This window comes from Dasypus novemcinctus, chromosome 2 (assembly GCF_030445035.2).
Source record: "Dasypus novemcinctus isolate mDasNov1 chromosome 2, mDasNov1.1.hap2, whole genome shotgun sequence".
NCBI lineage: Eukaryota > Metazoa > Chordata > Mammalia > Cingulata > Dasypodidae > Dasypus > Dasypus novemcinctus.
In genome coordinates, this window is record NC_080674.1 from 190756057 (window position 1) to 190772823 (window position 16767).

Below are 16767 nucleotides of genomic sequence, written 5' to 3' on the forward strand. Positions count from 1 at the left end.
ATTAGGATGTATCCCATTAGGTTGTTTTGGGGATTAGGTGAGATATTGTTTGTAATACACTGGCACAGAATAAGCATTTTATGTGTGTATGTATATATTTCACACACCATGCACACACACACACACACACACCCGTTTTTCACATATATTGCAAATTTTTAGTTTGCCTTGCAATTCTCCCACTTTAAAAGTTTTTCAAATTTTAAAAACTGTTTTTACACAAATTTATTGCCTTTTCTGGTGAGGATGTCTTTGATTTCATGTCTAGAAATGTCTTCCTTGTCCCAAAATTTTATAAATGCATAGATATTTTATTTCAGCTCCCTTAGCATTTCATACTTTTACATTTAAACCTTCCTGTTTATTAGAATTTATTTTGTTGCATGGTGTGAGATAGGGTACTAACGCTATTTTTTCCCAAGTGGCTCGTTATTTGGTTTAACCTTGTTTATTGAAAATCCTTTCCATTCTGATATGAACTATCACCTTACTGAACATTGAATTCTCAAATATACCTGTTTGTAGATTTTGTTCCATTGATCTCTTTCTGTGCTAGTCACATTGTTTCAATTATTATAACATTAAAATAATTTAACATTGTTGATATACCCCTTGATAATTTATCTTCTTAAAAGATTTATTTATTTTCCCCCTTTCCCTTCTCCTGCCCTGCTGTTTTTGCTTCTGTGTTGTCTTCTCCTCGTTTTCTCTCCTCTAGGAGTCACTGGGATTTGATCCTGGAGACCTCTGATAGGGAGAGGAGGTTCCCTGTCACTTGCGCCACCTCAGTTCCTGGTCTCTGCTGTGCTTCACCTTGACTCTCCCCTTGTCTCTCTTCTGATGCATTATCATCTTGCTGCATGACTCACTTGTGCAGGCCACTGGCTCACCATGCAGGCCACGGTCTCACCATGCGGGCACTCGTGCAGGCACTCGTGTGGGCACTGGCTCACCATGTGGGCACTCATTTCCCGTGCGGGCAACTCACTTGCCCCGTGGGCATGCTTTCTCTTCTTCTTTTTCACGAGGAGGCCCCAGGGATCAAACCCAGGTCCTCCCATATGGTAGGCAGAAGCTCTAGCACTTGAGCCACATCTGTTTCCCCTCTTGATAATTTAAAATTCTGCTTCCCCACTACATACCACTACAGCATAAGCATTTCTTCAGACTATTAAAAAAAATATATAAACCATTTTAATATCTGTAACATGTCATCATAAAAATTAAAGAAAAAACTAGAATATTCCAGTTTCCTTCAAACCTAAGATGTCATGGATTGTAAGATCCACTGTTATTTTATGAACCACTAAGAAAAAAATGCTGCAAATTAAGTTGTAATATGTTAAGGGTTTGAAGACATCCCTATTTTGGAGAGTTTAAGCTGTGAAAAATATGTGAACCTTAGTTAATGAGAAGGGTAGTTATCCATGTGTGCTGATACACATATAGCACATATGTGTAATTATATGTGCTTCATCTCAGGTGGGAAAGGCCTTTCTCAGCTTAAAGACAAAGAAGTAAATCTTAAAGGAACATCTCCATTGCCTTGACTTCATCAAAGTGAAAAACTTCTGTATGTCTAAACATTAAAAAATAACAGCAGTCATAAATGAGCTCCATGAGAAAAATGTGTAGGGCCACTATGACTCAGGGTTAACAGCATTAATTGAGCTCTCTACACTGTAAGAAGTACGCCAAGACCAAAGGATCACTGGAGAAAAGAACTCGAACCCACAACTTAAATAAGAAGGAACTGGCTGTGAATGTATGAAATTTATTCTGCCTCACTAATAATCAAACAAAGGCTCTTTAGAGATATCATTTTTTCTCAGTATTAAATTAGCAAAGCTGAGACGAAAGGAAGTTCCCAATGCTGGCAAAACAGGGAGACATGGACACTTCACACACCACAGAGAGGACTGTCAAGTACTGTAATTTTTATTAGTGGTAGCCCTAAAAGTATTCAGATCCTTTTACTGAATAATTTTACTTCTAGAAATCTCTAAGGAAATGATCTAATTTTTTCTATAATGATTATAAATTACATATCCTTTTATAAGGGAAGAAAATCCCAGAAAACTTGGGGGAAAAAAATAGGAAAAATAACTTAGGAGTGTGGCCATGTTGTAAAAGGTAAAAAAAAAAAATTTTTTTTAATGCTGTAACAGGCTGGTCAAAAGCCAGTTTAGAAGTGTTCTTAGGTCATCTAATAAGACCAGAGAGCTCTTAAATGCTGGTACCTTTTGTGAAGGGAAAGAGGAAAGCTTTTGTCCTGGAAAGAGAGTACGGAAGAGCAAAAGTGTACGGTTGCTTTAGCATTTGCAAAGATAGACATCTTGGCTGGAGGGCACGCACTGCGGTTCATTCACTCAGCCTTTTCATCCGTGTCGGGTTTGCACCCAGCGAGGATTTTCCTTTACAAACAGACCCTATGGCTCCCTGCTGGAGATCTCCCAACTCTTTCCCGCGCCTAGGGCCCTGCCTATCTCTGGCATGCGATTGGGATCCATCTTCCCTTTTATCCCATTGTTGGCCTCCCCAGTTTTCTCCAATCTGTCAAAACTGCCTTCTGCCTCTAAGGCCCTGCTCTCGGGCGGAGGAACAGGCTTCCCTCGGTGGCCCTCGCCGAGGCCTGCTCCGCAGCAGTGCTGCGGCCCTGCCCGGCACGGCCTCGCTGTTAGCCTCCTCACCGCCCCCTCCGCCCAGGCCGCGGTGCGGGGGGCAGCCGGGGTCCGACACCGGGGGGCCCGGGCACGCTTCCCGCGGTGCGGCGGGAGGTCGCGGACATCCCTCTTTCCTGCCATAAGCGCTCAGAGCGGCCCCCACGAATTCAGAGTCTCCACCCGGGACAGGGACGTAAGGGTACCCGGGGAGGTGTTTTAAGCCTTGGGAGGATGAAGCGGGTACCCGCTCCCGGGCGGCGCACGCCCGCGGCTCAGGCAGCGCCCGCGAGGCCTGCGGGACGCGGCCCTCGGCTGGCCCCTCTCGTGCGAGCGCCCCGAGGCGTTCAGGACCCCCTGACCCCGGGGCGGGCAGGGGAGGAGGCTGCGTGTGGCCTAGGCTGCGAGTTCGTTAGGGCAAAGGCGGGTGCGGGACTGAGACGAGGGCACGGGGACCCCGCCAGGGCCGGGGCCCAGGCCAGACGGCGGCAGGTAAGGGCAAGCGGAGGCGCACTCGATTCGGCCGGGCCCCAGGGGCTGGGGGCGTGGGCTGGGCGCGGGAGGCCGCGGTCCCGCAGCACAGGGGAGAGGCCCGGGGGCCTGGGCTATGTTAGCTCCGGGGGCTCTAGGAAGAAAAGGGGCACAGGCGGCGTGGCGGCGTCGCGCGCCTGCCCGCTCCAAATTGACCAGAGGCGCGGAGAAAAGTTGGGGGAGTAGGAGGACCTCCGCCTCACCGTAACCCAGAGCCTGGGGCCCTCGGACCATCTTCCTACGAAATGGCCCGCCGCCATTCCCCTCCCCCATCCTGGCGGGTTAAGCGAGAGAACGGTTTGGAGGAGGACGCATGCGCAGGAAACTAAATTATAAACCGCTGAGGCTCGAAGTTCAATATTCGCGGGAAGGCGCAGGCGCGAAAGTAAACTCGGCGGGTTTAAAGCGGTGGGGGGTTGAGCCCCCAACGCCTGCGCGCTATAACCTGAGGGCGGGAGTTGGGCTCGTTCGCGAGATTACGCATGCGCCTGAGCTCTGTGTGACGCAAGGGCGCGGTGGGGGGGCCCTACCTGCGCAAGCGCAGAGCTTGCTCAAAGGGCTTTATTTAGGTTGCGCAGGCGCCCACTAGCCATTTCTTCTCAGGCACGCCGTAGCAGTGTGTCTTGATTAGAGCTGGTAGGTGGCTTCTTTTTTTGGTTTGCTTTCCAGCTGCCCCTGAGGATTCCGTTTTTTTAATGAGGATGGCTTACCGCCCGACCCCGGGTAGGGCCTCGGGGACCTTGGCGAACCGCGGGTTGCCGCCAGGAACCAGGAAGGGTGCGCGGAGCCTCGGTGGGGCCCCCGAGGCCTGCAGGCCGCGCCGCCTCTATTGTGTGAGATGTCGGAGAAGGCGGAGCGGAAGCGGCCGCCGCCATTTCCTCGCCTCCACGCTGGCCCCGGGCCTGGGCGCCCTGGGCTTGGGCCGCCGGCACCTGGTGCCCAGAAGGATTTGGGGGGCCGGGTGCGGGGTGCCCGCCCGCCGACCACGGGCGTGTGGGGTGGTTGGAGTTCGCGGGGGTTGGCGGTACCCGCGCGGGTTTCTGCTCTCATTGCGGGGTCTCGGGCCGCGCAGAGGGCGCGGAGGGATCTGCATTTTAGTGAGTGAGGCTCAGCCCCGACCCTCGTCCCCGCCTCGCAGTCTCTTCCGACGCCGAGACTACTAAGCGACCATGATGCTGGGCACTGAAGGCGGCGAGGGCTTCGTGGTGAAGGTGCGGGGCTTGCCCTGGTCGTGCTCTGCCGACGAGGTGCAGCGCTTTTTCTCCGGTGAGTTGGAAGCGGGTGGCGGGAGCTCGCGGCCGGGGCCGGCGGGCGGCCGGGCGGCCGGGCGGGCGGGGCGGGCCGGGGCGCCCCCTGGCGGGGCGCGGGCGGGCGGGCGCCGCTCCCCGGGGGCTGCTCGCGCCGCGCCGGCCGCGGTTACGCAATGGAAATTGCGAGAGCCCCGCCTTCCCTCCTCGGGGGCGGGGGGTGGCGGAGTGCGGCGGCGGCTCGGGCGGGCTTTATTTTACTTCATTTTGTTCTTTGCTTACCTGTAAGCGCCAGCCCTTCCATACGGATGTCCGTCGGCTCTCCTTTCCGAAAGAATAAATGGGGGGAGAGGGGAGTACCCCATCCTCAATGTGGAGGAAACCTCCGATTTTAGCTGGCCGTATGATTGTACTGTTTTGCCCTATTTGACGTGTAACGATTTCTTTTCCCATTTTTGGTGTTTCCTTGTAAAGCGGCATTGTGCTTCAGGAGCTAAAATGATCACTTTTTAATTTCAGACAATTTTCGTAATCAAGAGTTGGTAATTTTCCTAATCAAGAAGAGTTCTTGCTCATCTAGTTCTTGATCTGGCCCACTTTACAGTTGAGGACACTGAAGCCCGGGGAAGTTTCTTGTCTCTGTAGCTTTCTTTGAAGTAACGTAGGTTTCCGGCGTAATTTCTACGAGAATGTCCTTGTTGCTGTTACTATTGTAGGAGTAGAGTGATATTTGGAAGAAACTTAAGGTTTTGGAAAGACACTTGTAGTATTGACTTACTGTCTGAATTTAGACCTGTAAACCAAGAACCAAGTACACTGGAAGCTACCTTGCAAGGGGGCAAGACTGGGTTGGGCTTCAGCTGTGCTACTGGAGCATTTTAGCTTGGTAACAGTGATCCCCTTTCAGGTGAGTATTGGGCCTGCAGTTTGGATTTGAATGAGAAATTTTAAGAGTGGCTGCCGGTAAGGTAAAACCAACGAATGTCCCAGATCAAGACTCAGAATTAAGTATTTTCAGCAAATGCTGTAAAATCCAGAATTGCTCTTTCCTGAGAAGTTACTATATACAATATTTAATGAGGGCCTGGATTTAGAGAGAACTTTATAAGAAATTGCGTTGATTATTGGGTTTTCCTGATGGATTGGCAATTATATAGGGAATAAGGTAGCTTGAGAGGATGACTGCGTAGCTCTTAGCAGAAATTGCCAACAGTTGAAATTGGCAATATATTGGTCATCAATAGGCTTTACTGGAAAGGTTCTGCATTGTGGCAGGGATATGGATGGGTATTTCCTCTAGTACCCGGAGGTGGCTTTAGATTCTCAATTCTGTATTAACGATTGCTTTCTTTGCAGAATGCAAAATTCAAAATGGGGCTCAAGGTATTCGTTTCATCTACACCAGAGAAGGCAGACCAAGTGGCGAGGCTTTTGTTGAACTTGAATCAGAAGATGAAGTCAAATTGGCCCTGAAAAAAGACAGAGAAACTATGGGACACAGATATGTTGAAGGTTTGATTTATGTTGCCCTAGTAACAGTAAATAAAATGTTAAACACATAGAGGTCTTACCCCTTCTGAATTTTAGGTATTTGACCGCATGGAAATGGTCATCTAAGGGAGTTTGTGGCAGCTCTTCCTAGCTTATCTAAAGACCCAGGAAGTCTGAACTTCGTTCTCTAATTTTCCAAAATTGACTAATTCTAAGCACCTCTTTCAGTATTCAAGTCAAACAACGTTGAAATGGATTGGGTGTTGAAGCATACTGGTCCAAATAGTCCTGACACGGCCAATGATGGCTTTGTACGTCTTAGAGGACTTCCCTTTGGATGTAGCAAGGAAGAAATTGTTCAGTTCTTCTCAGGTATGTAGTCGTGTTTGTTGGTGAGCAGTGAGTTTTGGCTAGTTTTTGGCAACATGATTTTATAGACCCTTGAAGTTAAGTAGTATAGCTATTTTAACAGGTTAAGTATATGCAAGTGAATTAATGTTTTCTTCTTCCTGGAGACTTTCAAATAATTTAAGCCCATCTTAAAGGTGGAAATTTTAAGAACTCCGTGTGCTAAGTTTGCCTGTATTTAATGTAGTTTAGAGTAGTTTAGAGTGTCATCAGCGTAGCTTAACTATGTCCCTCAATTGCTATTGAGCAAAGTACTTCAATTTAAAGGTAAGATCCCTCACAGTGAGATTATATGAATTAGGCATTTGTAATTATAGTGTCTGTTCTAAGAGACACTGTGGGTCATGGACCAGAAATATCTCATGGCCTAATTCTCTTTTTGTAAAAGAAGCAACCTAATTTAGCTAGGCAATTACAAACTTAACTGAAAGTTAGTCTAATATAGTGAGAGAGGTTGAATGTTCTTGCAGTCTCAGTATCTGAAATACAGAAAGTGTTTTAAAATGGTTCTGGGCCTAAAGTATTTGAATGTTTTTATGCTGAAGAGCCGAGAATATTGCATGTGTAACAATGTTAGATTATATATTCTAAGTATTAGTCTTAATAATGTAATAAACTGGAATTAAAAGCAAATCCTTTCATGGTTTAGTAGATTATGTGTAAAGTCTTGAATTATTAGAACGTAACAAGTCCTAGAATTTTGTCAATTTTTGAAATCGAGTGTTTTTTTTTAATCTAAATTGGTGAGAACTGAATGCTATCTGTCAACGTTAAATATGAACATAATTTCATATCTTCTAGGAAAGTGCTTTAAGCCCTTTTTGTAAGCTTGGGAATGTATCCACGGAAAGGATTTTTCCATAGACGGAATTTCCAGAAGTGAATCATACTACTATTAGAACATAAGAGTGCATGATTGCTGTGTAGATCAGTTTGTTGAAAGATTAGATTGTATGTTTGTCAATTATATGACTTGAGCAATGTTTCAATTTATATATAAAATGTTTAAATGTATATTTCTTGAAGTTCCACTAATTTAAAATATTGAATTATTGAATGAGGTGAAAGGTGGTGTGTATTGATTGAATTTAGTAAAATTGTTGTATTTAATGTTTGAAACTTTATTGTAATAATTGTATAATATAATGTTGAACATTAAGTTGCATAGATAAGTATTCTTTATTGTTGAATTCTTAATGCATCCTGTGTTCAAATTTTTTCTTACGTTACTCTGCAATGGGGTGTGTTAAGAATAAGTTATACTTTGTAATATTGGAACTTCATATTACTGCAATGCATATTTAAAGAGTATTGTTGAAAGCATACCGTTCACCTAAAGTTAAAATTCTGGTTTATTTAAAGCTATAAGAAGATTCATTTCTGGGCTTGTGATGTTAATATTGCCCCCCTACTGGGGTTATTTGTCCTTGGGTTGAAGGGTTGGAAATCGTGCCAAATGGGATAACATTGCCGGTGGACTTCCAGGGGAGGAGTACGGGGGAGGCCTTCGTGCAGTTTGCTTCACAGGAAATAGCTGAAAAGGCTCTAAAGAAACACAAGGAAAGAATAGGGCACAGGTGGGGATGGATGGTTGGTTGGATATGTCACTTTTCTTATGGTAAACAATTAAATCCATATTCTCTCTGCTTAAAAGGAGGAAATTCATTTCTTAGTCCCAATTAATTGATGTTTTGCCCCATTTTTCAAACCTCTCATGTCAGAGTGTCCCATATCGCATCCAAATTAAATTTTAGGTTTTGAAATTGTCACCTCTTAATTTGGTCTACCCTGACAAATTTTGTAAATTCCAAACTTATTAACCCTAGGCAATGGAGTTGAGAGACTATGGCTTTAAAAAGTTAATGCAAACCTGGCTTTAGCTGTAATAACACCCACCTAGTAAATTATATTACCATAAGAAAATGTGATACTTTCTGATCTTGTTTTTAAAGTTGAAATGCAACAAACTTTTTCTTGCTGTATAAATATTCTGCATATGTATTAATAAGCATAGCTTTCAAGAAATTGTCACAAAAGGTTTTATTCTCTTTGCTTGTGACTATTTTTCATTGAAGCATGCGCTTACCTATGCTGATTCCTACTAAAAGCATAGGCTGGGGTATTTTATTGGCAAAAGGAAATGTGTAGTGTGGGCTAGACTGTTGGTGGAGGCTGGCTTTTTAGCCCACTTGCTATACATGCTGCCAAAGGATTAAAATCTTGAAATGTTGAAAGTTGAGTGGAATTATTTCCCTCCTAAAACATTTATTATTTACAGTACTCCTCTCTACCCCTAAGGTTGGGCTTCCAGCCCTAAGAGGAGTGATTTGTTGTTTTTTCTTTCTCTTAAGTTTAAATTAATCTTAAAATTGAGTGAATTTCTGGTCATAGCCTATGCAAATTTAAGAAATCTGGCTTTAAATACTTGTCAGTTTCATGGCTATGACTAGACTGTTTACTTGTATAACTAAATAACCTGTATGAAATGTACTAATGTTTTCTCTCCCCTCCCCATTCCTTTCCCTCATGAACAATGCTTTAGGTATATTGAAATATTTAAGAGCAGTCGAGCTGAAGTTCGAACTCACTATGATCCACCAAGAAAGCTCATGGCCATGCAGCGGCCAGGTCCCTATGACAGACCTGGGGCTGGCAGAGGGTATAACAGTATTGGCAGGGGAGCTGGCTTTGAAAGGATGAGACGTGGGGCTTACGGCGGAGGTATGTAATGATGAGCACGCGTTGAGAAGTCTGTTTATTCTTTGTCCAGGTGTTTGCATTTGATGAATGGTACTTATTTCTCTTTCAGGCTATGGAGGCTATGATGACTATAATGGCTACAATGATGGCTATGGATTTGGGTCTGATAGATTTGGAAGAGGTAAGGTAAGAATTGAAATTGTCAGCTGAAGGATATTTACACTCTTGTCCATCTAGACCTTAATTACTGTTTTTCAGGAATGTCTGATCACAGATATGGGGATGGTGGCTCTACTTTCCAGAGCACAACAGGACACTGTGTACACATGCGGGGATTACCTTACAGAGCTACTGAGAATGACATTTACAATGTAAGTATAAGTATAAGATGGATTTACAAGTATTTAGTCCTAGAGCAGTAAAAGTGTGGGCTTTATTCTATTTAAGTAAATGAAACACTGTTAACATCGTAACTTTGTAACATTACAGTTAACTTGATTCTTTGAATTACCTTCAGTTTTTTTCACCGCTCAATCCTGTGAGAGTACACATTGAAATTGGTCCTGATGGCAGAGTTACTGGTGAGGCAGATGTTGAGTTTGCTACTCATGAAGATGCTGTGGCAGCTATGTCAAAAGACAAAGCAAACATGCGTAAGTGTGGAGTGTATTGGGGGGACTCATTACAGGTGGTTGTGTGTCTAGTATCTTCCAGGATATGCTGTAGAGCAATGGTGTAAAGATGTAGGAGAAACTTGTCTGTCTCAGATCCGTTCTTACTGATATTGGGGGTTTATTTTAAAATTAGTATAAGAGGGTTTGTGGTAAGGACATTCATTGACTTGAAGGATATCCGAGTCAAACTTGCATTTTTGATTTGACAGACTAAAATGAGATTTCAATGAACATATGAAAAGGAAAATTCATGAAAGGCTAGTTTTTAAACCTGTGTAAGATAAATAACTTGAGAAGCTGGTAGGATTTTTTAAAAATATTGAGTATTTGAAGTTCACAGAATTAATTTAAGAGTTTTAAATGGGTTATGCTGCTTTCTTTAAACATTTTTCAAACTGATTTTTTTCTCATTTCAGAACACAGATATGTGGAGCTCTTCTTGAATTCTACAGCAGGAGCAAGCGGTGGTGCTTACGGTAGCCAAATGCTAGGAGGCATGGGTTTGTGTAAATATCGCTTTAGTGTTTTTTTTTTTTTTTAAGCTAACCTTGTATGCCTTTTCTCTCATTTCAGAACACAGATATGTAGAACTCTTCTTGAATTCTACAGCAGGAGCAAGCGGTGGTGCTTATGGTAGCCAAATGATGGGAGGCATGGGCTTGTGTAAATATCGTTAGTTTTTTTAAAAACCACAACATTTATATGTATAAGTCAATTATGTAAGTTAAGTTAATCTGTATTTAATGAGTTTAGCATAACAATTTGTTAGGCAAAGAGCTTGAGTTGAAAGAATTTGTGTCTGATTTACTAATTCTATGTGATATAAACTTAAAATAGATAATTCTATCTAAATACTACTGGGGGTGGGGATCACAGAATGAAACAGAATGCCTAAACATAATGTTTAGATCTGAAATAAATGGCAAAAGGGCAAAGAATCAAAATAACTTAGTTTTGTGGGCATAATTAGGTGTGCAGTGATAACCTGTGTGTTGCTGTATTTTAATATATAGCATATGAAAGTACAGTCAAGCAACTTTATAAGATCTTCACAAAATGCTTTTATTTTTAATAAATCATGTGGGTTTAGTCTGGCTGACAGGTATGCATACTGCTGGCCATTTGATTTGTAAATGTTTAACCCAAATGATATATAGAAGGGTAGTCTAATCATAGACAATAGGCAGAAAGAGGCAGGGAGTAATAGCTATAGCTATGTAAGATCAAGATTGGAAAATTTTAGCTGTAGACTTACAAGCCCGGTACCACCAGGTACCACATTGTATCAGGAACAAGGTGCTAATGTTTTCTTAACTTAACAGCAAACCAGTCCAGTTACGGTGGCCCAGCTAGCCAGCAGCTGAGTGGTGGTTATGGAGGTGGCTATGGTGGTCAGAGCAGCATGAGTGGATACGGTAAGCAAGTGTTTTTATTTACTTAAAATGAAGTTTCAGGCAGGTTTCTATAGTTGGGGAAAATGTACAGGTTCTTTTCTGGTAAAATTTTGCTGTTAAATGTTTAATAGTTTTACTTTTCAGAAGCAAGCATTGGGGAGGGGGAAGTTTTCTATAAAACTTAAAACTAGTCATTATTGTAACTTGGAAATCTGTCAAGCCAGAAACCTCTGCCTCCATTTATGAAATCATGGGATAAAGTAGTTCACTTTCTGTCTTTTGGTTAACATTAAATCAATTTTAGGTGGAGGGACAATTTTAAATAGTAGAATGGTGGTTGGGTGCAGGACCGTATTTATTAGTTAACCTAGGAATGGTTTTATTTTTATTTTTTTTCAATTGGTCTAAAGAATGGTGATTTTGGCATTATAGTCTTACCCTACAAAATCCTTTTGCAGACCAAGTTTTACAGGAAAACTCCAGTGATTTTCAATCAAACATTGCATAGGTAAATATTTTCTCCAGAAATATAATTTAAATTGCCAATAGCAAATACTGATATGTTGTAATAACACTTTTTATAGCAGTCAATGGCTCTGACTTAACTCCATGGAGGCTGCCATTTGGGGCACAGTGAGTTGCCTTTAGTCCATCTTTGTCATCTCACTTCTGCCCACTATGAATAGGGAAAGCAAGAGACTTCCCCTGTGCTCCCTATTCATACATGCCATTCGATGGACACATCGTGAATGTTTATGGTAAACTTTTTTGAAATGCCTTGTTTAGCTTTAAAAACAAAGTAATTTTGCAATTTTTGAAAAACACTAGTTTTCCTTTAAACTTAATTTTCCATGTTGATCCTCAACCTTCCAATTAAATGGTAGCACAAGTCTGGCAAGTTGGTACTGCAGAGAAAAGGGGTTAATTGAGAATTGTGCGGAGTTGGATTTCCCCTTTCCCAAACATGCTTCTCGCCACTTTGGACAGCAGCCATTTGTACTCGTACACTTTTTAAACTTTTTCTTGGAATGCTATTTGTATTTGACTGATAATCTGACAATTTTCCTAACTTGTCATACTGATCTCTTTGCAGGTAGCCAAGGAGCACTGAACAGCAGCTACTACAATAGTGGAAGCCGTGCATCTATGGGAGTGAACGGAATGGGAGGGATGTCTAGCATGTCCAGTATGAGTGGTGGATGGGGAATGTAATTGATCCTGATCACTGACTCTTGGTCAACATTTTTTTTTAGAAAAAAAAAAGTTTAACAGTTTTGCGATACAAGCTTGTGATTTATGCTTACTCTAAGTGGAAATCAGGATTGTTTTTAAAGACTTCAGGTTCAGTATTTGAACACAAACATTTATCTAGGATGTAACAGCGAAGTTTGAGTAAACTATAACTGTTGAACACTTTTCTGCTTTTTTCAAGTTAGTTATGTTGTAGGATGTACTTCAGCAGTAAGCGTATTTAGGTTAAAGCAGTTCAATTATGTTAAGTGTTGCTCTTATACCTACCACATGACATTGAGCACTGTTTGGATGCATGTTGAAAGACATGCTTTTTTTGTAAAACTCAATATAGGAGCTGTGTCTACAATTAAAAGTGAAATATTTGGCATGTTTGTTAATTATAGTTTCATTTAATAACCTGTAAGGCACGTAAGTTTAAGCTTTTTTAAGTTAATGGGGAAAATTGAGACGCAATACCAATACTTTAGGATTTTTGGTCTTGGTGTTTGTATGAAATTCTGAGGCCTTGATTTAAACCTTTCATTGTATTGTGATTTCCTTTTAGGTGTATTGCGCTAAGTGAAAATTGTCAAATAAATCTTCCTTTTAAAAACTGCAATTTGTCTTGTCTGTGCTTCAGTGTCATGTGGACTGTTTCTTGGTGCTCTAGTCCTGCTGGGGCGTAGGTGACAGTGGTCCACGTCTATCTGGCAGAGAGGCTCCGCAGTTGAGGCTGTTGTATAGATGTCTCCAGACGTCTCTTCCCTCCAGTGCAACTAAGGTAAACGTAGCTTCGGGGTCCGTTTTGGAAGGGCTGTGTTTGGCCTGCCTGCACGTGGCCTGATGGGAATTGCTTATAAATTGCTGGGCCCTTGCACAAAGGGGAAGGGATGCAAGTGGACCTTAACTGCATGGCCTGCATGCCAGCCAAGGCCCTTGGGCACAGCTGAGTAAGTTTCTAGAGGCAAGGGGATACTACTAGGAGGTGTCTTTTTGAACTTGATTCATTTTTTGGGTTTCTCTTACAGGTGGGTTGTCTTACAGAAGGAAAGGCATGCACGTTGAGGTCTTTGATAATTAATTTTTCTTTTCTGTAGAAATCAGGTACATCTACCTGAGGTAGAATACCCAGGAATCTGAGGGTAAGGACACCTAGTTTAAATCATTTGTTGATATCTGTTTCTCACATGGTAGGTTAGGACTCATTAATTTACTGTTTGCTGGGAAATATGTCTCTATAAGTTGCATTAAGCAGTTTTTAAAGATGTCTGAGTTTCTTTCAGTATATACTATATACTTAAGGGCTCTGCAGTTTGGAAACTGCTTCTGGAATGAGTCCAAGCCCAAAGTTTTGGATCATTTCTCTGAAGTCAAATGTATTGAGATTAGACCCTTAATGCCACAGGCCTGTGCTCTTTGAAGTGCCATGTCAGTATTTCCGTGATGGGGTTAAAGGTTTTGTCGCATTTGTTCCTGGCTATTGTTCACGCCTTAAGCCTGAGCCATTTCTAGTAGTCCTGTACATGGCAGTGATGTTTGAGACTAGGTACCTGAAGGAGCCTGTGGGGGTCCTGTCCTGAGGACCGGGAACCCATCTCCCACATGCCCTGCCTCAGTTAGCTGTACAACAGCTGAGGGAAAGACATAGGCTGCTGGTGGTAGAGGTTTTGTTTAAAATGCCTTGTGGAGCAGTTGAGAAAACAATTTTGAGGGGAGGCAGTATTGAGTTTTTAGCTGAGTATTGATTGGTACTCAAGTTTGGTGCTCTCGCTGAAGTTTTGATCAAGTCTCTGGTATTTGACACCTAGTGTTAAGAAAGGTTCGTTTCTTTGAGTCCTTTTAGTTGGCTTAAAGTTAGAGGAATAAGGAACATCTTTGCTGACAGAAATTTAGGCTAATCCGGAACTTTCTAGAATCCTGGTTTATTAGAACCTTGTGCTTCATCATCACCAGGAAGCAATTTAGAATGACTCACCCCCGACCCTCTTCATTGGATGCATTTTAGTAAGACAAGCCCTGCCTTACAGATTTCTCCTTGATCAGGTTGGAAGGTGGTACCACGGGTTCCCAACTTCAGGTGTACACATTTGGAAGAGTAGAAAAGGAGTCTCAGGCAGCTAAGCCTTGAAGTAAGGGGGACAGGAATCCTCTTCCCTATTGGTGTGTGCAGATAAGAGCTAAGGCTCAGATTTGTCTAATCCCTCCCCTCCTCCTCCTCTCCCCCCCAGCAAGCTGGGAGTCCAAATTGGGTGCATTGAAAACAAGGTAGACAGGTGATACCGAACAGTTCACAAGTAGTACAAAAAGGCAGTTTTCCTGGAAAAGTAGGGGCCCTAATGAGGTTAAAAACCTGCTTAGGTGACTCGAGGGAAGGGGGCTCTTTGCAGCTATTAACTGCTTCCCTGATTTAATTCGGTCTAAAAACCTGTAGCTTTGTGGCTTTGACGCTGGGCAGGCCTACTCTTGAATTCTGGCCCCCAGGTTCCTTAGCTGTAGGACCTTTTTGGGTTAGTGCTGGTACTTAACCTTGCTTGAACCACTTACTTCCTACACATAAAGTATAGATAGGTTTTAAGATGGGAAACAGATGTGGAATTTGATCTTAACTGAGTAAAACAAGTATAAGAACCTGTGCTGACCCAGCTTTCTGCTGGGGTCACTAAGAGGAACCCAGAAGGGCTGGCTGGCTGAGGAAGGACTGGTGGCAAGTGGGGCGGGGAGCAAGGAACAAAAGGTGTCCAGTCTGAGGGTGAAGAGGGATGAAGCCCAGAAACGGGGGATGACCCCATCTGATTTCCAGACAGTAGGCTTGTTTCTAGCCTAAGAAATTCTAGGTCACTGGATTAACTTTGAATGCACCTGGAATTAAGACTCCTTCATGGGGGGGGGGGGGGGGGGCGGGGACGGGGACGGGACAGGGACGACGACAGGGAGTAGGAGAGATGGGGAGTTGAGGTGCTCAGGGATACCAAAGGAAGACTGAGCAGTCTACAGTCCCACGAACTGCTTGTCTTAACATTGCTTTTGAAGTTTAAGTGACTTCCTGTCAGGTACCTTGCCACAGAACTCTTCATTACCCAGCCACCTCTTATCAGTGAACAGCTTGAGCCTCAGTGCAGTCCTACGGTCAGTTCCTTTGTGCCTTTGGGTTGATGGTGACCTTACCAGTGTGGTGCATACCCATTGTCTACCAAGGCCCTTCATCAGTCCCGTCTCACGTGGGCACAACACACTCAGGGCTAAGCAGGTCAATTCCCACCTTGCTTGTGTTCCCCAAACTGTGCCCTGCCCTTTCCACCTCAGGTTCAGCGCGCCTAGCGGACCTCTAGATAAGGGCTTGGTGGGTGAGCTTCACTGATGTTAACAGTTAATTTTATTGCATCCAAGTAAAAAATAAAGTATTTTATTACGGGGTAGTTAAAGGGCGTGAACATTTCTTGACTGCAGCAGAGGAGGCATGCTGACAGACCCTTACATGCTGTAAAGCATTTGGGCAAATCAAAGGTGTTTGGAGGATGGGGTGGGAGAGAATAGAACTGATTAATCACTAGTACAGCTGTTACAAATTAGGTTAATTCCTTGAAAAGCGAAAAACGACAGTTAAACTGAATTTACCTCTGAACAACAGCAGAAAAAAAACAAAAACCCAAGTGAGCAGTGGAAGAATTCCAACCCAGAGAGTAAATTCCATATAGCTCTGAAAGGGAAAGCTCTGTTGCATTCCAGCCGTGGCATGTTTTTTTCTGGTGTGCCAGCTGGCCAGGCAAGGATTTTTCTTTCCCTTGGTTTTCTTGGGAAGTGGTGATAAGCTTTCCCCAAAGCCTGGGGTTTCCCTGAGACCCAGAGAGTTCGGCACTGTTCCCGAGCCTGCCTTTGCCTGCTCCTCTGAGAGGCCAGGAGCTAGGAGCTGCTGTTGGCGTGTGTGGACCCCTCTGGCCTTAGGAGGTGGTGGAGGAGCAGCGCTGCAGGAGCAGGGTGTGGCAGCTGTCGCACACCCGCACTGGCTTGGGGTAGGATGGCAGGGCCAGCTCGTTGCTGGAGCACGTGTTGCAGAAGATGTGGCCACAGTTGCGGCAGTGGTGCTAGAAGATGAAGGGTCCCAGGTACATTACCCATCAGTGGGGCTGAGGCATTCTGCCCACCCATCCTGGTTTTTCTTAAACGTTTATATAAATTTTAAATTAAGAGGTGGTTGCAGTGAACCACCTCTTACGTGGTGGGCAGACCGCTGCTGCCAGCAGGTGCCCCCGTCAGGCTTGGAGGAAGGGGACCACTCCAAGTACTGGCCGCAGGCACGGCGGAGGCCCCTCCGCCTCTAGAACGAACGCCTGTGGGCACGTGCGCTGCTGCTGAGCAGCCTCTGGAGGCCTGTTCTAGATGAGTCGCACTGCAGGCACTGGCAGTTTAGGAGACGTTTTGCAGGCATTCC

At 43.9% G+C, this 16767-nt stretch overlaps 2 protein-coding genes across 8 annotated transcripts in view; one reads left to right on the forward strand and one right to left on the reverse strand.

Moving 5' to 3' along the window:
• The first annotated feature begins 3727 nt into the window (after positions 1-3727).
• HNRNPH1 (heterogeneous nuclear ribonucleoprotein H1) lies at positions 3728-12957 on the forward strand. 6 transcript variants are annotated; one of them, XM_058283360.2, is made up of 14 exons: positions 3728-3827; positions 4330-4457; positions 5795-5950; positions 6158-6301; positions 7776-7914; positions 8880-9058; positions 9147-9218; positions 9275-9408; positions 9555-9690; positions 10128-10187; positions 10285-10374; positions 11034-11126; positions 11564-11613; positions 12199-12957. In XM_058283360.2, the coding sequence occupies exons 2-13, from the start codon at positions 4361-4363 to the stop codon at positions 11611-11613; spliced, it is 1350 nt and encodes a 449-aa protein (XP_058139343.1). In that variant the 5' UTR covers positions 3728-3827; positions 4330-4360; the 3' UTR covers positions 12199-12957. The 6 variants fall into 6 exon arrangements, with proteins under 6 accessions (XP_058139343.1, XP_071067402.1, XP_071067403.1 ...); XM_071211301.1 differs by having other exon boundaries at positions 10285-10344; XM_071211302.1 differs by lacking the exon at positions 10285-10374 and having other exon boundaries at positions 10128-10217.
• A 2768-nt stretch (positions 12958-15725) lies between these two features.
• RUFY1 (RUN and FYVE domain containing 1) overlaps positions 15726-16767 on the reverse strand; it is a 53845-nt gene continuing 52803 nt past the window's right edge. For both annotated transcript variants that reach the window (XM_023588340.2, XM_012524567.3), the window contains one exon: positions 15726-16420. In XM_023588340.2, coding sequence (XP_023444108.2) covers positions 16277-16420 — 144 coding nt within the window. In that variant the 3' untranslated portion in view covers positions 15726-16276. The remainder of the gene's footprint in view (positions 16421-16767) is intronic.